The 20,751-nt window shown below is 42.2% G+C and overlaps 2 protein-coding genes across 2 annotated transcripts in view; one reads left to right on the top strand and one right to left on the bottom strand.

The window, feature by feature from the left end:
- The window catches only part of mrpl11 (mitochondrial ribosomal protein L11), a 72,139-nt gene that overhangs the window by 10,992 nt on the left and 40,396 nt on the right, over positions 1 to 20,751 (bottom strand). The window lies entirely within an intron of this gene.
- Positions 11,472 to 18,140, top strand: tmem265 (transmembrane protein 265). Its single transcript, XM_037675235.1, has 2 exons — positions 11,472 to 11,986; positions 16,923 to 18,140. Exon 2 carries the CDS (start codon positions 16,925 to 16,927, stop codon positions 17,975 to 17,977), a length of 1,053 nt encoding a protein of 350 aa, XP_037531163.1. The 5' UTR covers positions 11,472 to 11,986; positions 16,923 to 16,924; the 3' UTR covers positions 17,978 to 18,140.

Genomic DNA, 20,751 nt, shown 5'->3' with positions numbered 1-20,751 from the left:
GCACACAAAGCCACAGAAAGGGCCTTCCTGTCCAGAAGGAGATAATGCCTGACGCCTCTATAATGTGCTTAAGCACGGACAGTAAGGCACTGTGCAAAAAGTGAGAGGGACTGTGCTAAAGACAGGGTGGAGGAGGCTTTCCTGTTCTGACACAATAACGAGGCTCAAACAAAAATATGTTAAATCCTAAAGAGAGGCAAATAAGACGAAGAACAAAAGATGTGACCTACTTGAAACAACAAGCAGTTAGTATGCAAAAGAGAGAGATGATCATAATTTATTAAGCTGTTTCACTGCCTCTGAGATGAGGGAGTGATATACTGGCCTTACATTATTTACCGGCAGTAATGTTTTGGACTAAATTAAACCCATAGCATGCCTTAAAGGAATGGAAATTGTCTACTGGCTTTCAGGCCAGAGTCTTAAACTAAGATCATCTTATTTTGAGAATTGACAAAATTATAACGTTTTTTGGTCAAATCTTGAAAATAAAGTTACGCATGACTGACCATCTTGCATTGGTGTAACTAAAAAGTTAATCAGTTGTAGATGTACATCTGAAAATTACTTTCTGAGAGCAGGTCCGTGGTAATGACTTTTATCATGCATTGGGTTGGTTTGTGGCAGAGTGTGAAGTAGCGTCTAAGTCTGAGGTCATGGTTCTTGACTGGAAAAAAGGTCTAATGCTCTTTCCAGGAGTTTCTGCCTCAAGTTGTGAAGTTCAAGTATGTGGGAGTCTTGTGCAAGAGTGATGGTAGGATGGATCGACTGATCAGGGTCTCAGTAATGAGGGCATTGCTTCGGTCTGTCGTGATAAAGAAGGAGCTGAGCCAAAAGACAAGCTCTCGATTTACTATTCTGTCTACAAAACCAACCCTCACTTATAATCATAAGATATGCAAGCAGCTGAAATGAACTTCCTATGCAGGGTGGCAAAGCTTAGCCTTGATGAGATAAAAGGAGCTCCATCATCTGCATCATCTTGGAGCTGATGATGGAGATGATGGAGTGATTCTGAGTAGAATCACTGCTCCTCCACACAAAACAGAGTCAGATGAAGTGCTTCAGGCGTCTGATTCCTGGACACTTCCCTCTGAAGGTTGTCCAGGCAAATCCCACTGGGAGGAGACCCCAGGGCAGACCCAGAACTCATAGTAGAGATTATGTATCCCTTTCTGGCCTGGGAATGCTTTGGGATCCCTCCAGGAGGAGCCGGAGAGTGGATCATGAGTTACATTGCTAATAGACAGATGGGGTGACTCCAACACTTAATGACAATTGAAAGCTGTTATGTACTCCGCAACAAGCGGAAAAATATTTTTCCCTCTTACGATTGAGAGAAAACTATTTTTTTCCCTCCCAGCCCTGTTTGAAAGATCTTGCGGCTTGATAGCACAGAGCTTTTTTCCCTGTGGGGTTTGACAATTATTGTGTTATTGGCTATAAATCCCAAGTAGAGTTGGTTAAAGTGAAAGAGCAGTAATGCTGATGTTCCTGCTACAAGGACTTCCCAGGAGTTCAACACTTATGGAGTATGACAAATCCTAGCCAGACGGAACTTAGCTCTTATTTTTGCCACCTCAAGAAAACAATGTTCAACCTGTTAGTGATTGTGGTTTGTGTTTAGATGACTCAATTCAATTTTGATTCAGTTTATTTATATAATGCCAATTCACAACAAAGTTGTCTCAGGACACTTTACAGAAATATTCACCAATTACTAAAGCTCTCTATCTAAGGAAACTACTAACAGACCAAAATGTATCTCAACATCTGCAAAGATGACCAGATTATAGCCATTTTTGCTTAAGTTTATGAGCCATGATTGAAATCCAGAGTATTGTTGACTTCTAAAGTTAACTGGTTGTAGCTGTACACCCAGTAATTACTTTGAGTTTTATTAAAACCCATTCAATGTTTCATGAGATATTTTGTTAATAGACATAGACAAACCCACACATACACACATTATTGTCCACTTTTTGGCAGCGGGTAATGGTGGTTGGTAATGGCGCTCTTTAAATGTGGCACAAAGCTGGCATCTCATGAAAGCAACACTCAAGGTTGGCTCCTCCAAGTTCCCATGATATTTATCAGCAGGAGAAAGCTGGAACAGTAACATCCATGTGCCGGCCAAATTGCTAACCCCACTCACTGCATCTGAGCATCTAATCATCCAGGAGTTCAAGCTGCCGGATAAAGCCACGCTTCTCAACCGTAGCTGATTGGAGCTCTCTAGTATAAAATGGCTGCAGCCCATCAAATCTATAAGGCAGGGGCCTTCTACGCCGCTGGACACAGACGTTCAGCTGCACATCTTCAAAGCCTTTTGAGATCCTGGGCAGCAGGATTAGTCTCTAATCTAGGGTGATATTTCTTGCTGTCAAATCCAGTGGTGAGTAATTGCTACATGATCCATTTGAAATTAGCGCAGGGGGACGAGTCTTATTACTCATAATTATAGAAGCAATTAGACACTTGCAATTAAAATCTGAGCCATTTCCTTTTGATTTGACCCTTCCAAAAACATTGAGGGTTTTTTTTGACACCCGGTCCGTGTTAATGTGATTGGCCTTTCAGCTTCACCAACTCTTTTTAACAAGATGTAGCCTTGGTGTGGCAGAACACAAGGCGGAAGAGAGTGGAGATGGAAATGGGGAAAGGAGGAGACAGCTGAGGTATATTAAAGTTGTCAGAGTGTGGCGAGCGATCGTGGTCAATATTTGAACAATGAGAGGAAGGGGGGTTTGTTTGACTCAGGCGAACAACAGCAGAGGAGAAAAGTAAAACAAAAGGCTGCCGGGGGTCCTCATGAATATGAGGGAGCCTGCGTGTATGTTTATGTATGAACATTTCGTCCTTGTTGTAATCTGATGAGACCGTCAGTTTAAGCAGTGCAAATTTGTGCGTATTAAGCTGCTGACGGCGTGTGCGGCTGCAGGTGTTTCTGCATCTGAAGCAACAAGAAACAAAAACAATTGAAGGCCAAGCATTCCTTGTGTATTACCTACAGTTTTAAACTATCATTTCACTTGGTAATAACAGTTATAGCTATTTTGGTGAAATATTGAAAATAATTTTATGTATTCAAGGATTCAAGGTTCTTTATTTGTCATTCAGGCCACATGTAGTACATGTGGTGGAACAAAATTGTGTATACAGGGTCCCAGTTACATCTAACAAAAGTATTAAAATATAAAAGAAAAACAGTAATAAGATCTAAGATATGAACTAAGAAAAATGTTGATAAAAATACACTAAGCACTAGTAGCATAAAAACATTACACCTAACAGCAGCATGAACATGAGTCTGTGTGAGCAGATGAGTATGAATGAACACAGCAACATGAAACAGATCAGCAGCAACATGAAACAGATCAGCAGCAACATGATGTGATTTTTTTTCACAGTGATTATCCTGGTTAGATATTCATGAGTCTAACAGCCTCAGGGTAGAAGCTGTTCCTCAGTCTAGTGGCTCTACACTTAACGGTCCTAAACCTCCTTTCTGAGGGGAGCGGGGCAAAAAGTGTGTGTGCTGGGTGAGTGGGGTCCTTCATGATGCAGGTGGCCCTCTTCCTGCATCTGGAGGTGTAGATGTCTGTGATGGTGGGGAGGCTGACTCCAACAGTCTTGTGTGCATAGGCCTGTCATGATAACAAATTTTCTGAGTGGTTAATTGTCTCAGAAATTTTTGCGATAAACGATGATATTGTTTGAAATCTGAAAATAATTAGAAATTATTGTCAAATTTAAGAAAAAATGTTGGTTAATTTTGGGTGTAGTACCTTTTTGACCACTGGATGGCAGTATAAGACTGTTTGAACCGAAGGATGGATAGTGAGGGAGTAATCAGCATGTCTCTTTAAGAAAGACGGGAGGGAGGCCCCTTGACGTGACATGGACTGTCTCTTGTTCCTGTTTTTTGATTCTCAAAATGGTGGACATTCAGTGTAGTTTGAGCTCTTTAGCATAGCATTTGTCACACAGAGTTTTTAATAAAAAAAAATCAGTAAACAAGTTCTCAGCTTCATTTTGCAGAGAAAAACAACTTTTTACATGAAGGCACAAGTTTAAACTGTGAATTTTGGAGCTTTGACAAAACTGAGTTTTTTCCCCTGAGGTCGGCCTGTTAGCTTAGCTCGTAGCTTAGCTTCTCAGCTTAGCTGCTTTTAATGATCCAAATATGTGATTTTGGACAATTAAAATGGATTTTAAAGAGAAAAGAGAAAGGGAAGGTGTCAGTGAAGAGCATCAGAGTTGAGCCTTTTGTCATCCAGTGTCTTCAGTAGAAAGAGAAAGACATGAAGAAGCGATAAAGCCATAAATGAAAATGAGGTTGATAATTTTCATTATGCGAGTAATTGATTTATTGCGACAGGCCTATCTGTGCAGCCTATGTATGACATGTATGATGTCATCTAATATTATGAGATCTCAAATAATCTTATAGGTATTAAAGTATGTGATGGGGATGACCCTCAGCTACTATAAGAACTATGCTAAAATGTTAGCTCATTATTTGTCAAATTGACAGCTATAACATTTTTATTGTTATTAAGATCAACTGGCTGTGGCAGCCATCTTGAACTGGGTTGATCAGTCAGTCAGTTGTACAAGTTTCATTAGAATCTGTCAAGTGGTTCGTGGGCTATCTTGTTCACACACACACTCATGCACACGCGCGTGCAATACAGAGTAGAAAAATATATCACAAAAGAGGATAGTAGGTCAGGAAAGGCAATGGGCTTATTCAGGCAGAAGGAAGACAAAGGACACAGAAGCGTAAAAAAAGGTGTGTGTGTGTGTGTGTGTGTGTGTGGGGGGGGTATGTAATATTAATTGCTCCTGGAACTCAAAGCCTGTGGATAAATTGCCCCTGGTGGTCAGCACAGAGAAGGTCTGGTGATGTGGTGACAAAGGTGTTACAGAGAGGAGGAGCTGCTGGGAGGCAAGGTTAATTAAACTCTTTAGTGTGAAACATTCTCATTCATTACCTTCATTAACTTGTTCATTTAATCTGCTCTGGTGTTGGCGTTTTATCACATTCAGCCAGGCCGCAGCGTCACACAGCTGATTAGGTTTCGTGCTGAACCCTTCGGCTGCAGAGGGGCTGAACAGCAGGTCAGTTCAGGAGGCAGAACTACAGACTGCAAATAGCTCGAAATAAATGGGAGCTCATGCTGGACATGCATTTTACTTGATTTTCCGCAGTGGAATGAGTGGATTAGCCTTAAACGTGGAAAATAAAAGCGACTTTCACCCCTTCCCAGCTTTAGAGAGCTGCGCTGAGGCCTGAATGAAAGAGCTGCTCAAACCGGAGCGAGTGCAGACTTGATGGAGCAAACCAAATTCAGGGATTTGTATTTGTAACAGAAACAAGGTAAAACCTCTCAATGGAGCTTCTATTGTTTGAATATTTGCTCAAAATAGTCCCAACCTCATTTTTCTCTCTTTTTTTGTGCCTCAAACAAAACTAAGAATTTGCCTTTTGCGGGCTGGGTGAATGCAGGCAGGCAACGACACACTAAATGGATTGCATCATGACAAAATATCCCATTTTCAACTCCATTAGGTTTTCCTCACAGACCTGACAGTGTTGTGTTTTTTGCCACTTCACATGATTAATCACATGTGGAGGCTGTAGCAGAAACAGAAGCCTGAACTGCAGGCTGCCGTAGCTCCACGCTGGACACGACATAAAACAAATTAGGCTAGACAGAAGAAGTCAAGTGATGGGCTACAGTCACACTTCAACAAAACATCTGGATTTTGAATTGAAACAGGTACGGTAGACGTGGCATTCAGTCCTGAGTATTTAACAGCTCCAAACAGAAAGTGGCGGAACGATATAACACTGGTGTTATCTCTGAGACCGTGATGCTCTCAGCTGCAACACTGAGCAAATCCCTGAAATATGGTTTAAAAACAAAACGATGCCAAGTCGTCTCACATGGAGGCTCTGAAACGACATGAGCACAAATCTGAAGATGAAAAGAAACTCAACATTTAACCAGTTTGTGTGACGGCTGGCAGCTCACGCTCACTCCAGTGGAAAATAACACAACTTTGATCTTGGAAAATTCATGCTTATCAGAAACTGTAGTCTACAAGGAATTGGGTAGTTATTTTTTATAGAAGTCTGCAGGGGTGTTAATGGTAAGTGTGATGAACTGGTATCAGCAGAGGGAGATTAAACACACTGCTATGATTTAGAAAAACGTAGACAAAAAAAAAACCTTGAGTATGTGTGTTGGTTTTTGGTTTCTAATGTGTAAAATCCTAAATTAATATGATTTTTAGAGGTTTTAGACCCCCTGCTGAAGAAATATCTAAATAATAAAGTTGTGTGGTTCCATGTGCAGTTACTTACAACTAGACAAACTACTTCAAGTGACTGATTGTTAAAAATCAGAATGATTTTCTAGCATACAAAACGTTCCACAACCAAGCTTTATATTATAATAAAGATCTTTTTGATCCATATTTTTCTTACAGACCATTTATCTCTCAGGTCCAGTTTACATGTGAGCATTCTAATGCAAACATTAAAGCTTTTTTATGTTGACTATAAAAACCATTTCACATACGGTAATGCTGTGATTGCAATTGTTGCTCAGTTTCCAAGTCAGGTCACTAGCAGGCGCTGTGGTTTTTGTATTTCAACAACACGCACGTGAGCAGACCCTTCAGGCTCAAACATCAGAACACATTTAAAATTGCAAACAAAATAAATGCTTCTCTCCAATGATGCATCTTTTTGCAGATGTTGTATAGAAAAACGGCCCAAATGCAACATAATTGTTCTGATTTTCCACTTAAAAACAGCGTTGAGTAAACTGAGCCTCAGGCTTACTTGTGATTCCTAAAGCTTTTAAAAGTAGAATAGGATGCAGAGCTTTCGGTGATCACCACCTCTCTTGTGGAACCATCTTCTAGTTTTTATACATGAGACTGAAACTCTACTTTTGACTCGTCTTTGTTAAATCCTATAGCTAGCGTTGGCTTGGATTTCCTGAGCTATCCCATAGTTTAACTGATAAAGGCTTATACAGCTGGAGGACAAAATGAACGCATTTCCTCCCTCTGCTCTTGTTTCTACTCTCTCTATGCTTTACGTTAATTATTGCTGTCTGCTGTTTTTCTCTTTGTGATTCTTTCTTTAGAAACTAAACCTTAACCAGTCCTTCTGTTTTTGTCTCTTTCCTGTCCTTTCAGATCCCTGCAGGTCCAGGCAGATGGATACCATATTGAATCTGGATCTGCTGGAGGTTTCTTCCTGTTAAAAGGGAGTTGTTCCTTTTCACTGTCACCAGCATGCTGCTCACGATGGATTGCAACAAAGTTAAAGTTTGATGCAATCTACTGTCTTTCATAAATACCCTTTACTAACTAGCATTTCATGATGTACCGTCTGTGAATGTTTCCTGCTATAATAGGAATAAATGGACTGCAATAGGATTGTTCTTTTCTTGTTTCTTGTTTTTTTTTTTTGGTCAACAAAGAAGCTGACCTTTTGTAAGGGACATTTCAGGTCAAGACACCTCACTCTGTATTCTCATTTTAAATAAGTTAAACTGTAGCCGGGCAATAGCAGATGGTAGCAAAGATAAAAGTTAAGGAAAATAGGATCTAATGACTTGTCTGCAACAGCTGAGTTCAGGTCAGACTGTCCTTTTACTGAAACAACTGTCTGCATGCTTTCGAGCTTAAACTGATCCTCAGATGTTATGATGGTGGTGTATTAGTTATCACAAATGTACTGAGAAAGAGTGGTACAGTATGTTATATTTTAGTCTTTGTTTGTATGGTGTGAAGTCCATCAAAGGCTGGCCTTCACACCAACAAACACTAATCTCATGAAATTTGCTCATTACTTACAACCCGCAACAACCATAACAATGGTTTTCCAGTTTGACTTAAACATTTTTGACATAAAAGATGGATTCTTGTTTTTACTATGATCGGAGTAAAAATTATAGAAAACATTACAAAGGTGAAGTGCTGATCACCAGAAAACAATTGTTCACGATGAAAAATGTGTTGCCCACGGACTCCACACGTATATTTGAAGTTCATTAAATAATTAAACCAGCATTCCTTGAAGGAATGCATTTTGCCTTGCATGTTAAACAAAGATGAAAGTGACAAGAAAGTGAAAGTACCATGTGCTGCCATCATTGTTTTTTTCCCCATACAATGGCAAAATTTGTGCTCTGCAATTGATCAGGAGATGAACAGGAGCAGGAGACGCACATGAACAGGAGATGCATGCAAGTGGAGCAGCATGCAGCTATGCAAATGCCTGGGGAGCAGGTAAATGGTAAATGGAGTGTACTTATATAGCGCCTTTCTATCTTATTTCAAGATACTCAAAGTGCTTTACACTACATTCTGTGTCCTCATTTACCCATTCATACAGCACTCTACTAGAGCTCTACAAAGCTAATTGAACAAATCATTCTAATGAGACTAATCAGTGCTTTAGATCACATTCATACACCGATGGGACACACATCAGAGGCTATGATGGGTTCAGTGTCTTGCTCAGGGACACTTCAGCATGTGACTGCTGGTGGATTCGAACCCACAACTCTTGCATTGGCAGACGACTGCTCTAACCACTCAGCCACAGCCGCAGGTAGGGAATAGGCATTTTGCCCAATGGCACGGCAGGGAATAATACTTGCGACTTTCTGATCCCGAGTTGGCTGCCCTACCACTGCACCAGAACCACTCCAAATATGTGACCTGCAAGTGACCGGAGTATGTGAAGACTCTCAGCTACTAACAGACCAAATTTTAGCTTAATATCATAGTTATAGCTATGGTTGAATTTGCTAACATTGATTAGCCATGGTGCCCACCTTGAATTGGGTTAACTCCTGAGGCTAATCAGCTGTTGATGTAGAGCTGATAATTGCTTTCTGAGAGTTTTGTTAGAATCCATCAACTGGTTGATGAGATATTTTGCTAGCAGACAGAAACAAACACCCAGTAAATAGGCAATGCCATGATCACCTGCCTTTAATGGTGGAGGGGAGTTATTAGTATTTTGCCATCAAGGCATGTATCAAGATAGTTCTCCCCTAAAAATTAATGAATTAGAAAAAAGTTTCTGATGACAAAAAGTGTCTGTTATCTGGTTTAACGAATTCATAAAGAGAAGTGAGCTTCTGAAACATCTGTAGTCCACTCTTCATCTCTGCTGGAATCTAGCAGCTCCAGGGTTCATTATCTGCTACCTGCAGAACTGTGGGCAGTCGGGCTGAATTATGGAAGATATTAATGCCAGATTTTGACAAGAAAAGATGAATCTGTGGTGTAACAGCATAATATTTCTTGCACTGGTGTGATTTGTTCCTCACACTGTGATATGACACAGAATAAGAAGATGACGACTCCTGCGTGTTTGCAGAGGTTCGCCTCAGGTCTGATGAGGAGCGTGACTCGCCGTTGATGCCGTTAGCATTCTAGGATAACCCTGCGCGTCCTTTTAAACTTTGCCGATCATGTCTGAGGCAAAAAGTGATGAGTGCACAGTACTGTGGACAGCCTGCCTCCCTGCTCACTCTTTCTCTCTCCATCCTCTGTGAAAGTGAGCCAGCGTGCAAGTGACCTTCAACCACACCCGGTGGGAGCAGGAGACGAAAAGCAGAGAGGATGGAGAGGAGTATGAGATAAGCATGAGCAGATGTGTGACAGAAAAGTGGAAGAGGATGAAGAGCACACACACATATACTGGGGGAAAAAAACACTGAAGTGAGGAAAATGGAAAATCTCTCCTCTCTTAGAAGCCAGCGGAGCGCAGAGCTGAATCTGACAAGAAAGATGACTCTCCATCGCATTTCTCACCAGTCTGATTAAACCTCTCACTCCACAACGAACCCAGGAGCCACAGAATAGAAGGGAGCTGAGGACTTCAGCCAAGGCTAAAAAAAAAAACAAGCCGGACCTTGAAGGCACAGTAACACTGTGAAATTTGAGAAAAGAATTCATATGCGGCCAACAAAGAAACTGAAATTGAATTCTTGAACAAAAAAAATAAAGTCCCAGCATTCCTTGAAGGAAAGCATATCGCCCGCTGCTTTGCATGCCCAAGTTTTAAACTAAGAACCCTCCAACGCTGAGAAATGTTAGTCGTTTCGGTCAAATCTTGAAAATGTGCCATCCCATACAACATCGCAAGATGTCATGTTCAAAGTATGTGTTGGAGATCACTCCCAGCTACTACCACATCAAATATTAGCTCAATATCTGTCAAATGGGCTGAATTATACACGTTTGTAAATGTAAAAGGACTGTACTTATATAGCACCTTTCTATCTTATCGAGATACTCAAAGCGCTTTACTCTACAATCTGTGTCCAGCACTCTACTAGATCTCTACAAAGCGAATTGAACAAATCATTCTAAAGAGACTAATCAGTGCTTTATCACATTCATACACCGATGGGATACACATCAGAGGCAATTACGTGCTCTCTGTCTTATCCAAGGAAACTTCGGCATGTGACTGCTGGTGGAGTCGAACCCCCAACTCTTGCATTGGCAGACGACTGCTCTAACCATACAGCCACAGCCGCTAATGTGTGCTGGTCATCTTGAAATGAACAGACTCAAAATGTAACTTGTAGATGTGCATCTAGTGAATCTTTTCTGAGAGTTTCATGAAAATGAAACAGCGTTTTTTGAGACACTTTGCTAACAGACAAACAGACTTCAGCAGTCATTGCTGAAGTTTTAAGCAAAGCTTTTGCACAAAGAATAACGGACTGAATTATAGCCATTTATTGTTTTGTATGCTCAGGTGACTCTAGTGGCCATCTTGAATTGGGCTGCAGATGCACACCTAATGACTTTTTTCTTGAAGTTCCAATAACACTCATGTAGGGATTCGTGAGATATTTTGCTAACAGACACACTGACATGGGCAAAAACATCAACTGCCTTTCATGGGCTCCAACACAAGCGAGCCAGCCCTTTTAAAAAAAACCTTTACACAAGTCTGAAACTTCCCCGCCCCTCTGTCTGTGCATGCATTTATTAAGTTAATCTACAACAGAAGAATGCTTTCCTTGTGTGACTAAGGCAGTAAGTAGACAGAAAGAGGGCTAATTAAAGTTGTAACATCTGCCTTCTGAGCTCTAAATGTGTCTTAAGGCTACAAACATCTTTCGCTCCACTTCCTCTGCTCCAGTTTCCAGCAGGGAGGGGGTAAATAAGGTGTGCTGCTCCGATACAAAGCAGTTGAGTGTCACCGTCGCCTTAGAATAAATACTGTAAGAGAGAGCTCTGACATCCACACAGGCTGCTGGAGGAGGAAACAGGAGGAGGAACTGAAGAGGGTGGGAGGTTTGAGCCTCCTGCACGTAGCCTGCTTACAAATGAACACCAAAACTCGGGAAGCGTGAGGGAGTTCGCGCTGCTCGGCGGATCTCTGCCTCTCCTTTCTTCCCCTCCTCCTCCGCTCTTGGAGCATCTTCCCGGGGCTGCTCTCTGCGGTTTCTGCTCCGAACGATGCTCTGCTTCTGAGTGCGTCCGCGGCTGCCGTGCACAGCCGGGGGATGACTCTCCTCCTCCTCCTTCCCCTGCTGCTGCTGTGTCAAAAGATTAACAACAGACCCCGACGTTGCGGGAGGCGACAGATCCAGATCCGGAGCTTCTGAAAACACCACAGAGGTTAAAAAAAAAAAAAAAGGCAAAGGAAGGGACGGGGACAGCTGCCACATTAGATCGGCGCAGAGGAGGAAATCTTTTATTTTTACCCAAGTCTCTTTTATTTTTATTTTTTATTTGGAACTAGAAACGATGACTTGTTCTCCTGGAGCCTGAGTGTGCTCCAACACCCGGACAGTGACACTTTTATCGCACCTCATCATCCACATTAACAAGGACTTTATTGGTCACAGACCGCTCGTCTTTTTCTTTGCTGTAAATCAGAGCAGCAGGACGATTGAGCCGGAGCGCAACACGAATGGTTTGGGTAACTAAAAGCTTTAATGTTTCTTTTATTACTACCATCCAGTGCAGGGATAAATCCAGAATACCTGCAGCTAATGGGGCAGTTACGAAACAGGTGTTGCAGGGAGGCGGTTCATTAGGTGGTTTAAAGTAAAGGATGCAGGACAGTTAATGAGGAGCGATATGGAACGTACAAAAAGCAGGACCGCAACAGATGTGGATCTGACTCGACATAATCAGGGACTCTATTAAATTAATATTTTGGCAAGTAATGGCTCAGGTGACTCTCCACCGCCCCACCTGTGGTTGTGAAGGATTTTGGTCTGAGAAGCAATTCAGAACTCAAGGATGAATGTTGTCTGTGATAAAGCTTGGCTCTACATCTGTCCAGGAGGGAATCACCTCAATATTTGTCTTTCGCCAAAGGCAGAGCAATAATGTTTTTGTCCGTTATCGTTTGTCTGTTAGCAAAATATCTCACAAACCAGTAAAGGGATTTTAATGAAACTGTCAGAGTAATAATTGGGTAGGCATCCATAAATTATTAACTTTTGGAGTCAACCCAATTGAAGAGGGCCACCAAAACCAAGCGATCTTAGCAAACTCAAAAATGGCTATAACTCAGCCAGTGACAGAAATTGAGCTAAAGTTTTGTGTGGTAGTAGCTGAGAGTGATCTCCATATTCTACTCTGGCATACCTGATTGTACAATCTCTGCATTTAAAACCCTACAACAAACTACAAAAGAGGTTATCATGTCATCTGGACCAGTTTCTTTAAGTGAGAAATGCTTCATCCCCCATCCGGAGGACTTCGTCAGTCTGCAGCCTGCCAACCAGATCTGTCCCATAAGCACCCTTCATTGCTCTACAACAAACTATTGAAACAAAGTCTTTTAGCAAAATAGTTCATGAACAAGTGGACAGATTTTATTGAAACTTTCAACAGGTAATAATTAGGTAAACAGCTAATTAATTTATAGATGCAACCAAATTTAAGATGACTGCCACAGTGAAATGAATTTGGAAAACGCAAAAAGGGCTACAACCAAACCAGTTTTTTAAATATTTAGCTAAAATATGGTGTGGTTGTGGGCAGCATGGTGGCGCAACTGGTAGAGCTGCTGCCTCTCAGCGAGCAGGTCCTTGGTTCAAATCCCGGTCCAGGGGTCTTTCTGGGTGGAGTTTGCATGTTCTCTCCGTGAATGCGTGTGTTTTCTCCGGGTGCTCCGGTTTCCTCCCACAGTCCAAAAACATGCATGTTAGGCTGATTGGTAACTCTAAATTGTCTCTAGGTGTGAGTGAGAGAGTGAATGGTTGTTTGTCTCGTATGTCTCTATGTGGCCCTGTGATGGACTTGCGACCCATCCAGGGTGTACCCCGCCCCTCTCACAGTGATTGCTGGACATGGGAACCAGCGACTCCCTTGACCCAAAATGGAAGAAGCGGGTAGAAGATAATGGATGGATGGATGGTGTGGTTGTAGCTGACCATCGCCCACAACACATGCTACGGCAAGACATGTTTGCTTAAAACCTTGGTGTTAGCTATTGGAACCAATCCTGCTGGTTTGGTATCATAGTATCTCATAAGGTACTGGACAGATTTTAATCAATCAAAGTCTCAGACGGTGGCTGTACATCTCCAACTGGTTAAGTTTCGGGTCAACCCAAAACACACTGCAGCTGTTTAACCTTATGGTTATAACTCTGTAGATTTATTTATTTTTTTGTATATTTAGCCAATATCTGCCTTGGTAAAACATGACAGTTCTTTAAAACACAAACTTCAACAGCTATCATGCAAGATATCACGAGATTGTGTGTAAAGTAATTTTCAAGACTTTAACAAAATGGCAACAATTCTGCCACTTTTCAACCCAAGATCTTAGTTTAAAACTGCGTGAAAGGTGGTGGGCGATAAGCATTCCTTGAAAGAATGCTTGGTGTTTAATAATAAAACAAATAGAAGTGGAAAATCCCATGCTTGGATTTAATCTGTCAGGGTGTGTTTGGGGGTGGGGTGCAGGGATTAAAGTGCTTTTTGGATGATTACTTGGACAACGGTGCATGCTGTGTGCCCTGTGAGTCACGATAAAACTGAGGGTGAGGATTTTGTTAGAGCCAAACAGAATTTGCACAAATCTTTCACCTGCTCACTATTATATGCTATTACTCATGGTTACTGTGAAATAGGTTGCCTCACCTTGTCACCAGCAGTGTCACTTCGCAGACAGCAGAATGATAAATTCGGTCATTATTGATGAGCCGAGCGGACACGCGGGCTGACATCCCCGTCTCTCACTCCGAACAGAATAAATTACACGGCGCTGACAGGAAGTCAAAACACAAACACGGGCTGGACAGGGAGATTTCCAGGGTGAGATTCAAGGCGCAGGTGGAATAACCTATAGGAGGCTCGATCTCAGAGAGAGAAAAGAGGGGCAGCTGCAGCAGCAGGTTGCAAACTTCTTCACCCCTGCAGGCTGAGATTGTTCCCCAAAGAAACAGAGGACACATTTAAATTCCATCATCCCCTCCCTCCTTCCATCCTCGATCTGCGGCTCGCTGAAATTCATTCAGGTTTTGGGGAATGATAATCAGGTTTCTGTGAGACAAAAGGCTTCGTAGACAATGAGATATTTCCAATCCCGGCATCATCCACGCCTGTCCTCCCACCACGCCTTTGAGCGAGACTAATCAGTTCAGATCGTTCTTTAATTCTTTCATTCATCAGTATTCAAACAAAACTTTACTTCATTTTGATTTGTTCGGTCATAATTGCTTATGAAAATGCACGTCTCAAGACAAGTCCTTTTCTGTCCACATTTAAGTCTTCTCTGAGTTTATTAATAATTAAAAGCCTAGCCGTCCTCCGCCTGCTGCCTTCCATGCCAATGTTTTAAACTAAAGTCATTTTGTGTCAGGAAGGGATTGAGTTATAGCTGCTTTGGTCCAAAACTCATGCAGTATTTTAAGATCGTGCAAGATCTGTTAAGCTCTCAGAGACTGTTGAGGATAACTCTCAGCTACTAACATGGGGCCGAGATGGGGTAGAGGCGGGGCATCCGACTCGGAACCCAAGAGTTCCAGGTTAGATCCCCAGTCATTGCACATCTCATGGTGTCTCTGAGCAGGACACCCTATCCCCAATTGCTCCCTGGGTGCTTTCAATAGCTGCCCACTGCTCCACCTAAGGGGTGGATGTGTCAAATACAGAGAGCCAATTTCGCCATTGGAACCTTCAATGATGACAACACATAACATTATTACTATTATACAGCCAGAGTTATAGTCATTTTTCCTATGGCTAACATTGATAAACTGTAGCTGCCATGTTGAATTTGGATTGCTCTATAAGTTAATCAGTTGTAGCTGTTCATACAGTGATTACATTGAGAATTTCATTAAAATCGATCCAGTACTTCTTAAGATATTTTTCTAACAGGGTTGATGCCAACAGTCAATGTTTGTTGCTTGCAGTATGTGTTGGAAATGACAGTGAGCTTCCACCACGCAGAAATTTAGCGAAATATTTGTAAATTTGACAAATAACCAATTTTGTGTTTTCTAAGGTCAGTTAGCTGCAGTGGCCATCTTGAATCAGGTCGAGTTCGAAGCTAATCAGTTGTAGATGTTCATCCAACGATTATTTTCTGTGAGTTTAATTAGAATCTGTCCAATGGTTCATGGGACATTTTGCTAATGCTAATAACAAAGGCAAAGACATTTGTTTTTGGTGGCGAGCGATAACCACCACAGCCTTGCAGTAAGACTTTATTATATAAGACTTTTTTAGCTATATAGTGACCCCACAAGGCCAATTACTCATTCACTTACAGCCCTTTTCTTCTGCACAACTCAGATCTTTTTCTTATTTTTGGTTTGACCCAGCGGGGAGTACTTTTGTCTTCTTTAATGAGACAGACAGGACAGAGGAGGTGGCAGAGCTCCTTACAGTCAGAGGGGCGCTATGTCTTCCTTCACCGAGATATCAATACACATTTTTCACTGACAGACTCTTCTCAGAGGCAGCAGCCGTGCTGACAGTCTCTAGCTCGATCACGCTCAACTGTTGCCATCAGGACACATCTAAAACCAGTAATGATTTTATATTACAATGTGATCGATCCGGCTGAGAGGGGTTGACACCGTCGAGTGGCTGCAAGCAGAAAACAGACAGTGAAGTGGCCTGTGTGCGCCGTGCTTTTCAGCTAAACATGATAAAGAGATGCGGGTTCGATCCCACTGTAAAAAGTCAATGATCCTTTCTCACTATGGGATCGATGCTGTTTTTTACGTCGTCCATGGCTGATATACAATATGAGCCATAACAAAATAAGATCACATTCAGTGACATTAGCATTGTGTTCATGCAGCCGCCCCTGACACACTCTGAGCACACGACAGCAATGAGACGAGCGCATCTCTAAACAAATAGCAAGTTATCAATATTCATCTAAAAAGAGATGGGATTTGGGATAATTAAAGGCTGCAGCACAGTACGAGAATAAACATGGCAGACTATAGAGGCAAAGAAAATGCTTTGACAGAGTACCTAGCTGCGCCTGAATGCAATTAATTAATAATGAATAAGCCGAGTATAGGAAAAAGAACAGAAACAAGAAGAGTAGTAGCAACAGAAAACTTGTGGGAAAGATGAGAATCACAAAGGAGCTATGTTTACTTGTATGGAAAATGAAAACTGTTTAATTCGAAGAGCACTGGAGAGGTAAATAAAACAAACAATTTAATAGGCTTCCCAGCTTGAGCGACCAGAGTGTGCAGCTCTGGCCAAAGATGAAGAGCACTCTCTGACTCCTCTGCAGCCAGTGTCTTTAACCATAGCAACAAGCATCAAAGTATTCCACAGCTGGTTTGGAAAAACAGGCGTTTTATTGTTTTAATGTTTATTGCTGGACAAATGCAGAAATGGTGTGGATCTGTGTGTGTTCTCCAGGCATGGTGCCCACGCCCCAGGTGTGCGTATCAACCCTGGTCACAGTGAGCACGATGGCAGTGGTGGACCTCTACCTGCTGGAGCAGAGCATGCTGGGAGCTCGCGGCCTTTCGGGACCTAGCGTGTGGCAGTACGTGGCAGTGTTGCTAGGTGATGTCTGCTTCCTGCTCGCCCTGCGCTTTGTCTCAGCCGGCGTGGTTTCTGAGGCGCAGTCGCCACGCCGCGGGTTCGCCAACGCCCTCTGGTTCTTGTTCCTGTCGCTCCTCCAACTGAAGCTCTTCTTCGTCTGCCACAACTACAGGCAGGAGCGCCGGCCGCCTGACCCGCTGGCACGGAAGACCCTGACGCTGCTGCTGTCCATCTGCCTGCCCTCCCTGTTTCTCATCTTGACGGGCGCAGACCACATGACTCCACAGCGCAGGAAGCAGGAGGTGAGGAGTCGGCTCCTGTGGGTCGTGGTGGACCTGCTGGATGTGCTGGACCTGCAGGCAGGGCTGTGGGAAGCCCATGGTGGATCTGGAGGGGTTGTAGAGCAGAGGCTGCCAATTTGGGCAGAGGGCCTGGTCTTCTTCTATTGCTATGCCCTTTTGCTGCTACTGCCATGTGTGGCCCTCACAGAGCTGGGGGCCACAGGCCTGCCAGGACAGAGGGGACCCCGTAAGGAGGCTCTGTACCCTTGGCTCAGCTTGGTCACCATTAACATCTTCACCCTGGCCCTGAGGGGAACAGGCATGCTGTGGTACAGAGACTCCCGTGTGTCTACTGTGTTTCTGGGGAAAAACCTGCTGGCGTTGGCTGTGAAGCTGAGCTCAGCCTGGGAGAAACACAAGCAGGAGCGCGGTGCAGCAGGAGCTGGAACTGTAGCTGGAGCAGAACCAGGAGGTTCTACGGTGCCAAGTCAGAACTCGGAGCAGGAAGAGGGCCAAGCCCAGGGGAAAGCTCCTCCCTCTCATTATCACACACTGCCTCGCTCTCAAAGCCACAATCTCTCCCACGTCAGCTTGGAGCCCACAGCAACATCCTTAGGACCCTCTTTCATCTCCCATGAACTGTAGAAAATCAATCTGAACATGCATGCAGAAGTATTTGTACGCACATCTCAAAATTACAACTTAGACAGGCTGCGCCGGTTGGCCAGTATCACCTCCCAACAGATAACTCGAATGGAATTTCACTACAACAGCGGCGAGTGCAACGCAGGGCTGTGGAAATGCATTTGGCAAGCTCAGCTGTCTGTGCATTATGTCGTGCTAAGAGAAACTTGAAATGCATCGTTGTGATTTGTGAGAGTGCTTTTTAAAAAGTCAACACTGTGAGCACAACTGCCAGAGAGTCGTGTAGAGACGCTCAAGTCTAGTAGTGTTCAGTGTTGTATAATGAAGGCTTGACTGCCTTACCTCCCACAGGTTAACTACATGTTGTTTGAAATGTTTTTATGATGCTTTTAGTTTCAGTTTTAATTTTGTTTCATGGTAAAAACAAACAAACAAACAAATAAATCCAAATTTAATTTGTGTGGTTCTGTAGAAAAAATGGATCAACGTTTTTCTTCCATCTCATTATTACATCCCAAAATATGGACTGTGAACCCTTCGGTATGCATTTTCTGTCGCTTCACATGGGAGATTTAATATCGAGAAGTGATGATTCTTTTATTTTTTTGTTTTGGAGCCAAAAAATGAAAATCTACGCCAGGAAAATTCACCTTCAACACTGTGGGTCAATGTTTTAATTTGGAGTCTAACCCAGTGCTTCGATAAATCATCTCATCAATCCAAGCGATGCTCCTTTTTTAAAAATGTTGGGAAAAGTTTAATTATACATGATTTATTAGTTGAGAAAAAAGATCAATTTTATTTCATCAACCCAAGTTATTTTCCTTTTTTTAAATGTCTAAGAAAAGTGTAAGTATAAAGGATTTATTAGTTAGGAAATTTTTTTTTTTTAGGAAATTGGAAGAGTAATGAATCCAGTACCAGAAACATTTTCACTTATTGTTTAGTGAATCTCATCAGCCTCCAGATGCATCTGTGATCCAGCATTGGGTCCCCCTGCACCACCGGTTGGTTATTGGCTCATTAAATGGACATTATCATCTGTTATTCCTCGTATAAATATGTCCAGGAGGTGCTCTCCTCTCAATCCTCCTGGAGGATAATAATCTCTGTAAATAAAACAACAAAATCAACATGTGGGAGCACTGTAGGGAGAAATTATCTATTGCTGTCTGCAGTTTTATTCCAAGTAGAGCCCAATAATTGAAGAACAGCAGTTAAGTTTATTTTGCTTTATGTTCATTTTGAGCCATTGCCACTCTCTGTTTTCAGAGGTTAAAGGTAGAATCTCACTGGGCTGCGATTGTTGGAGACTGGCTGGTGAACAGCATTGGCTAGGGAGTCTTCAAAATGTCTTGAGATGTTGGTGAGAATTCTGTTTTCCTGCTTGAGTTGCAAAGGCTCAGTCTTGTTGCTTTAACATAGAACGTGTTAAAAAAAATTGTGATAATAATAAAAAAAAAAAAATTAAAATAGTGTGAGCCATCACAGCTGTTTCCAACCCTTCTTAATTCTGTTGTGGGCATTTCTAACCCATCTTAAGAGTTCTGCATTTTTGGATGCTCTCAGACAGAAAATGTGTCGAGATCTAAAATCATGCCAAAGTAAATAAATAATACGAGATTAAAAAAAAAAAAAAAAAACGTCCAGATCTGCATATCTTCATTTCAAAAGTGTACTCCAATACATTAAAACAAACCAAGCTTAGCCAGTGAAATAATGTGCGTGGCCCAGAATATAATTCTGCAAACTGTGCACACAAAAGTAGGCCATGCTTTTCAAAAACTGGCTGTTCGAAATGCGGCCACATGGCTCGCTGGTCACTTGGTTGTAAAGACTCAGAATTAAATAAGACTGCAGGAGAAAATTTGATGTTTTTCTCACAAAATAAAGTCAAGTTGAACTTGTCAAGTGATCGCCAACAGTCGCAGCCCAGTGCGAGACCTATTTAGCGTGAGGAACACGCCTTCTGTCAATGTTACATCACCAAAGGCAGAAAGGGATTCTCTACCTGCACAAGGTTGGTACTAGAGTCGATTTTTAACTGATTCTATAAATCTATCTTTGTGTGAGAGGCAGGGGACACCCTGGACAAGTAGCAAGTCCATCACAGGGCCACATGGAGACAAACGAGTCAGACAACCATTCACACCATCAGCAGATGTATGTCCGTTACTTACTTTATACAACTTTTATTAAAACTTGTCCACTGGTTCATGATATTGTGCTAACAGGCAGACAGGCAGGCACATGCACACCCACACTGAAGCATGGACAAAAACACTGTAGTTGTCCGGGAGAAGTTTTTGGGACTTAAGAGACAAAACTGGACCTGATTGGCCAGTCACATTCTTGTGCAATATCATGGAAGGGTGAAAACAAATTTATCTGTATCTGTATGTTTATGAACAGAGTTGCAAGCAAAATTGATAAATTTACTTGAAACCAGTTCTTGTGAATTTTGCTCTGTGAGGCGAACTGACCATCATTTATGTGACTGGCGATATGTGTAAAAACGAGCAACAGGAGGACGCGAGACAATGAAGTCATGCTATTCTGGTGTTATTTTAACTTTTTATTGTTATTAGTGTAATTCCTCTGTCTTGGATTTAACAGACAGTGTTGTCACTTGTCTTTAGAATTGCATTTAAATTCATGATAAAAGTTAGGGATGCACGATATTATCGGCATGGTATTGGCTGATATTAGCGATAAAGGTAAATATCGGACATCGGCCATTCCATAAAAATAACTCACTGATGTAAGAGGCGCCA

The sequence above is a fragment of the Nematolebias whitei genome, chromosome 4 (genome assembly GCF_014905685.2).
Source record: "Nematolebias whitei isolate Nwh7 chromosome 4, NemWhi1, whole genome shotgun sequence".
NCBI lineage: Eukaryota > Metazoa > Chordata > Actinopteri > Cyprinodontiformes > Rivulidae > Nematolebias > Nematolebias whitei.
This window is presented reverse-complemented; position numbering and strand designations above follow the sequence as displayed.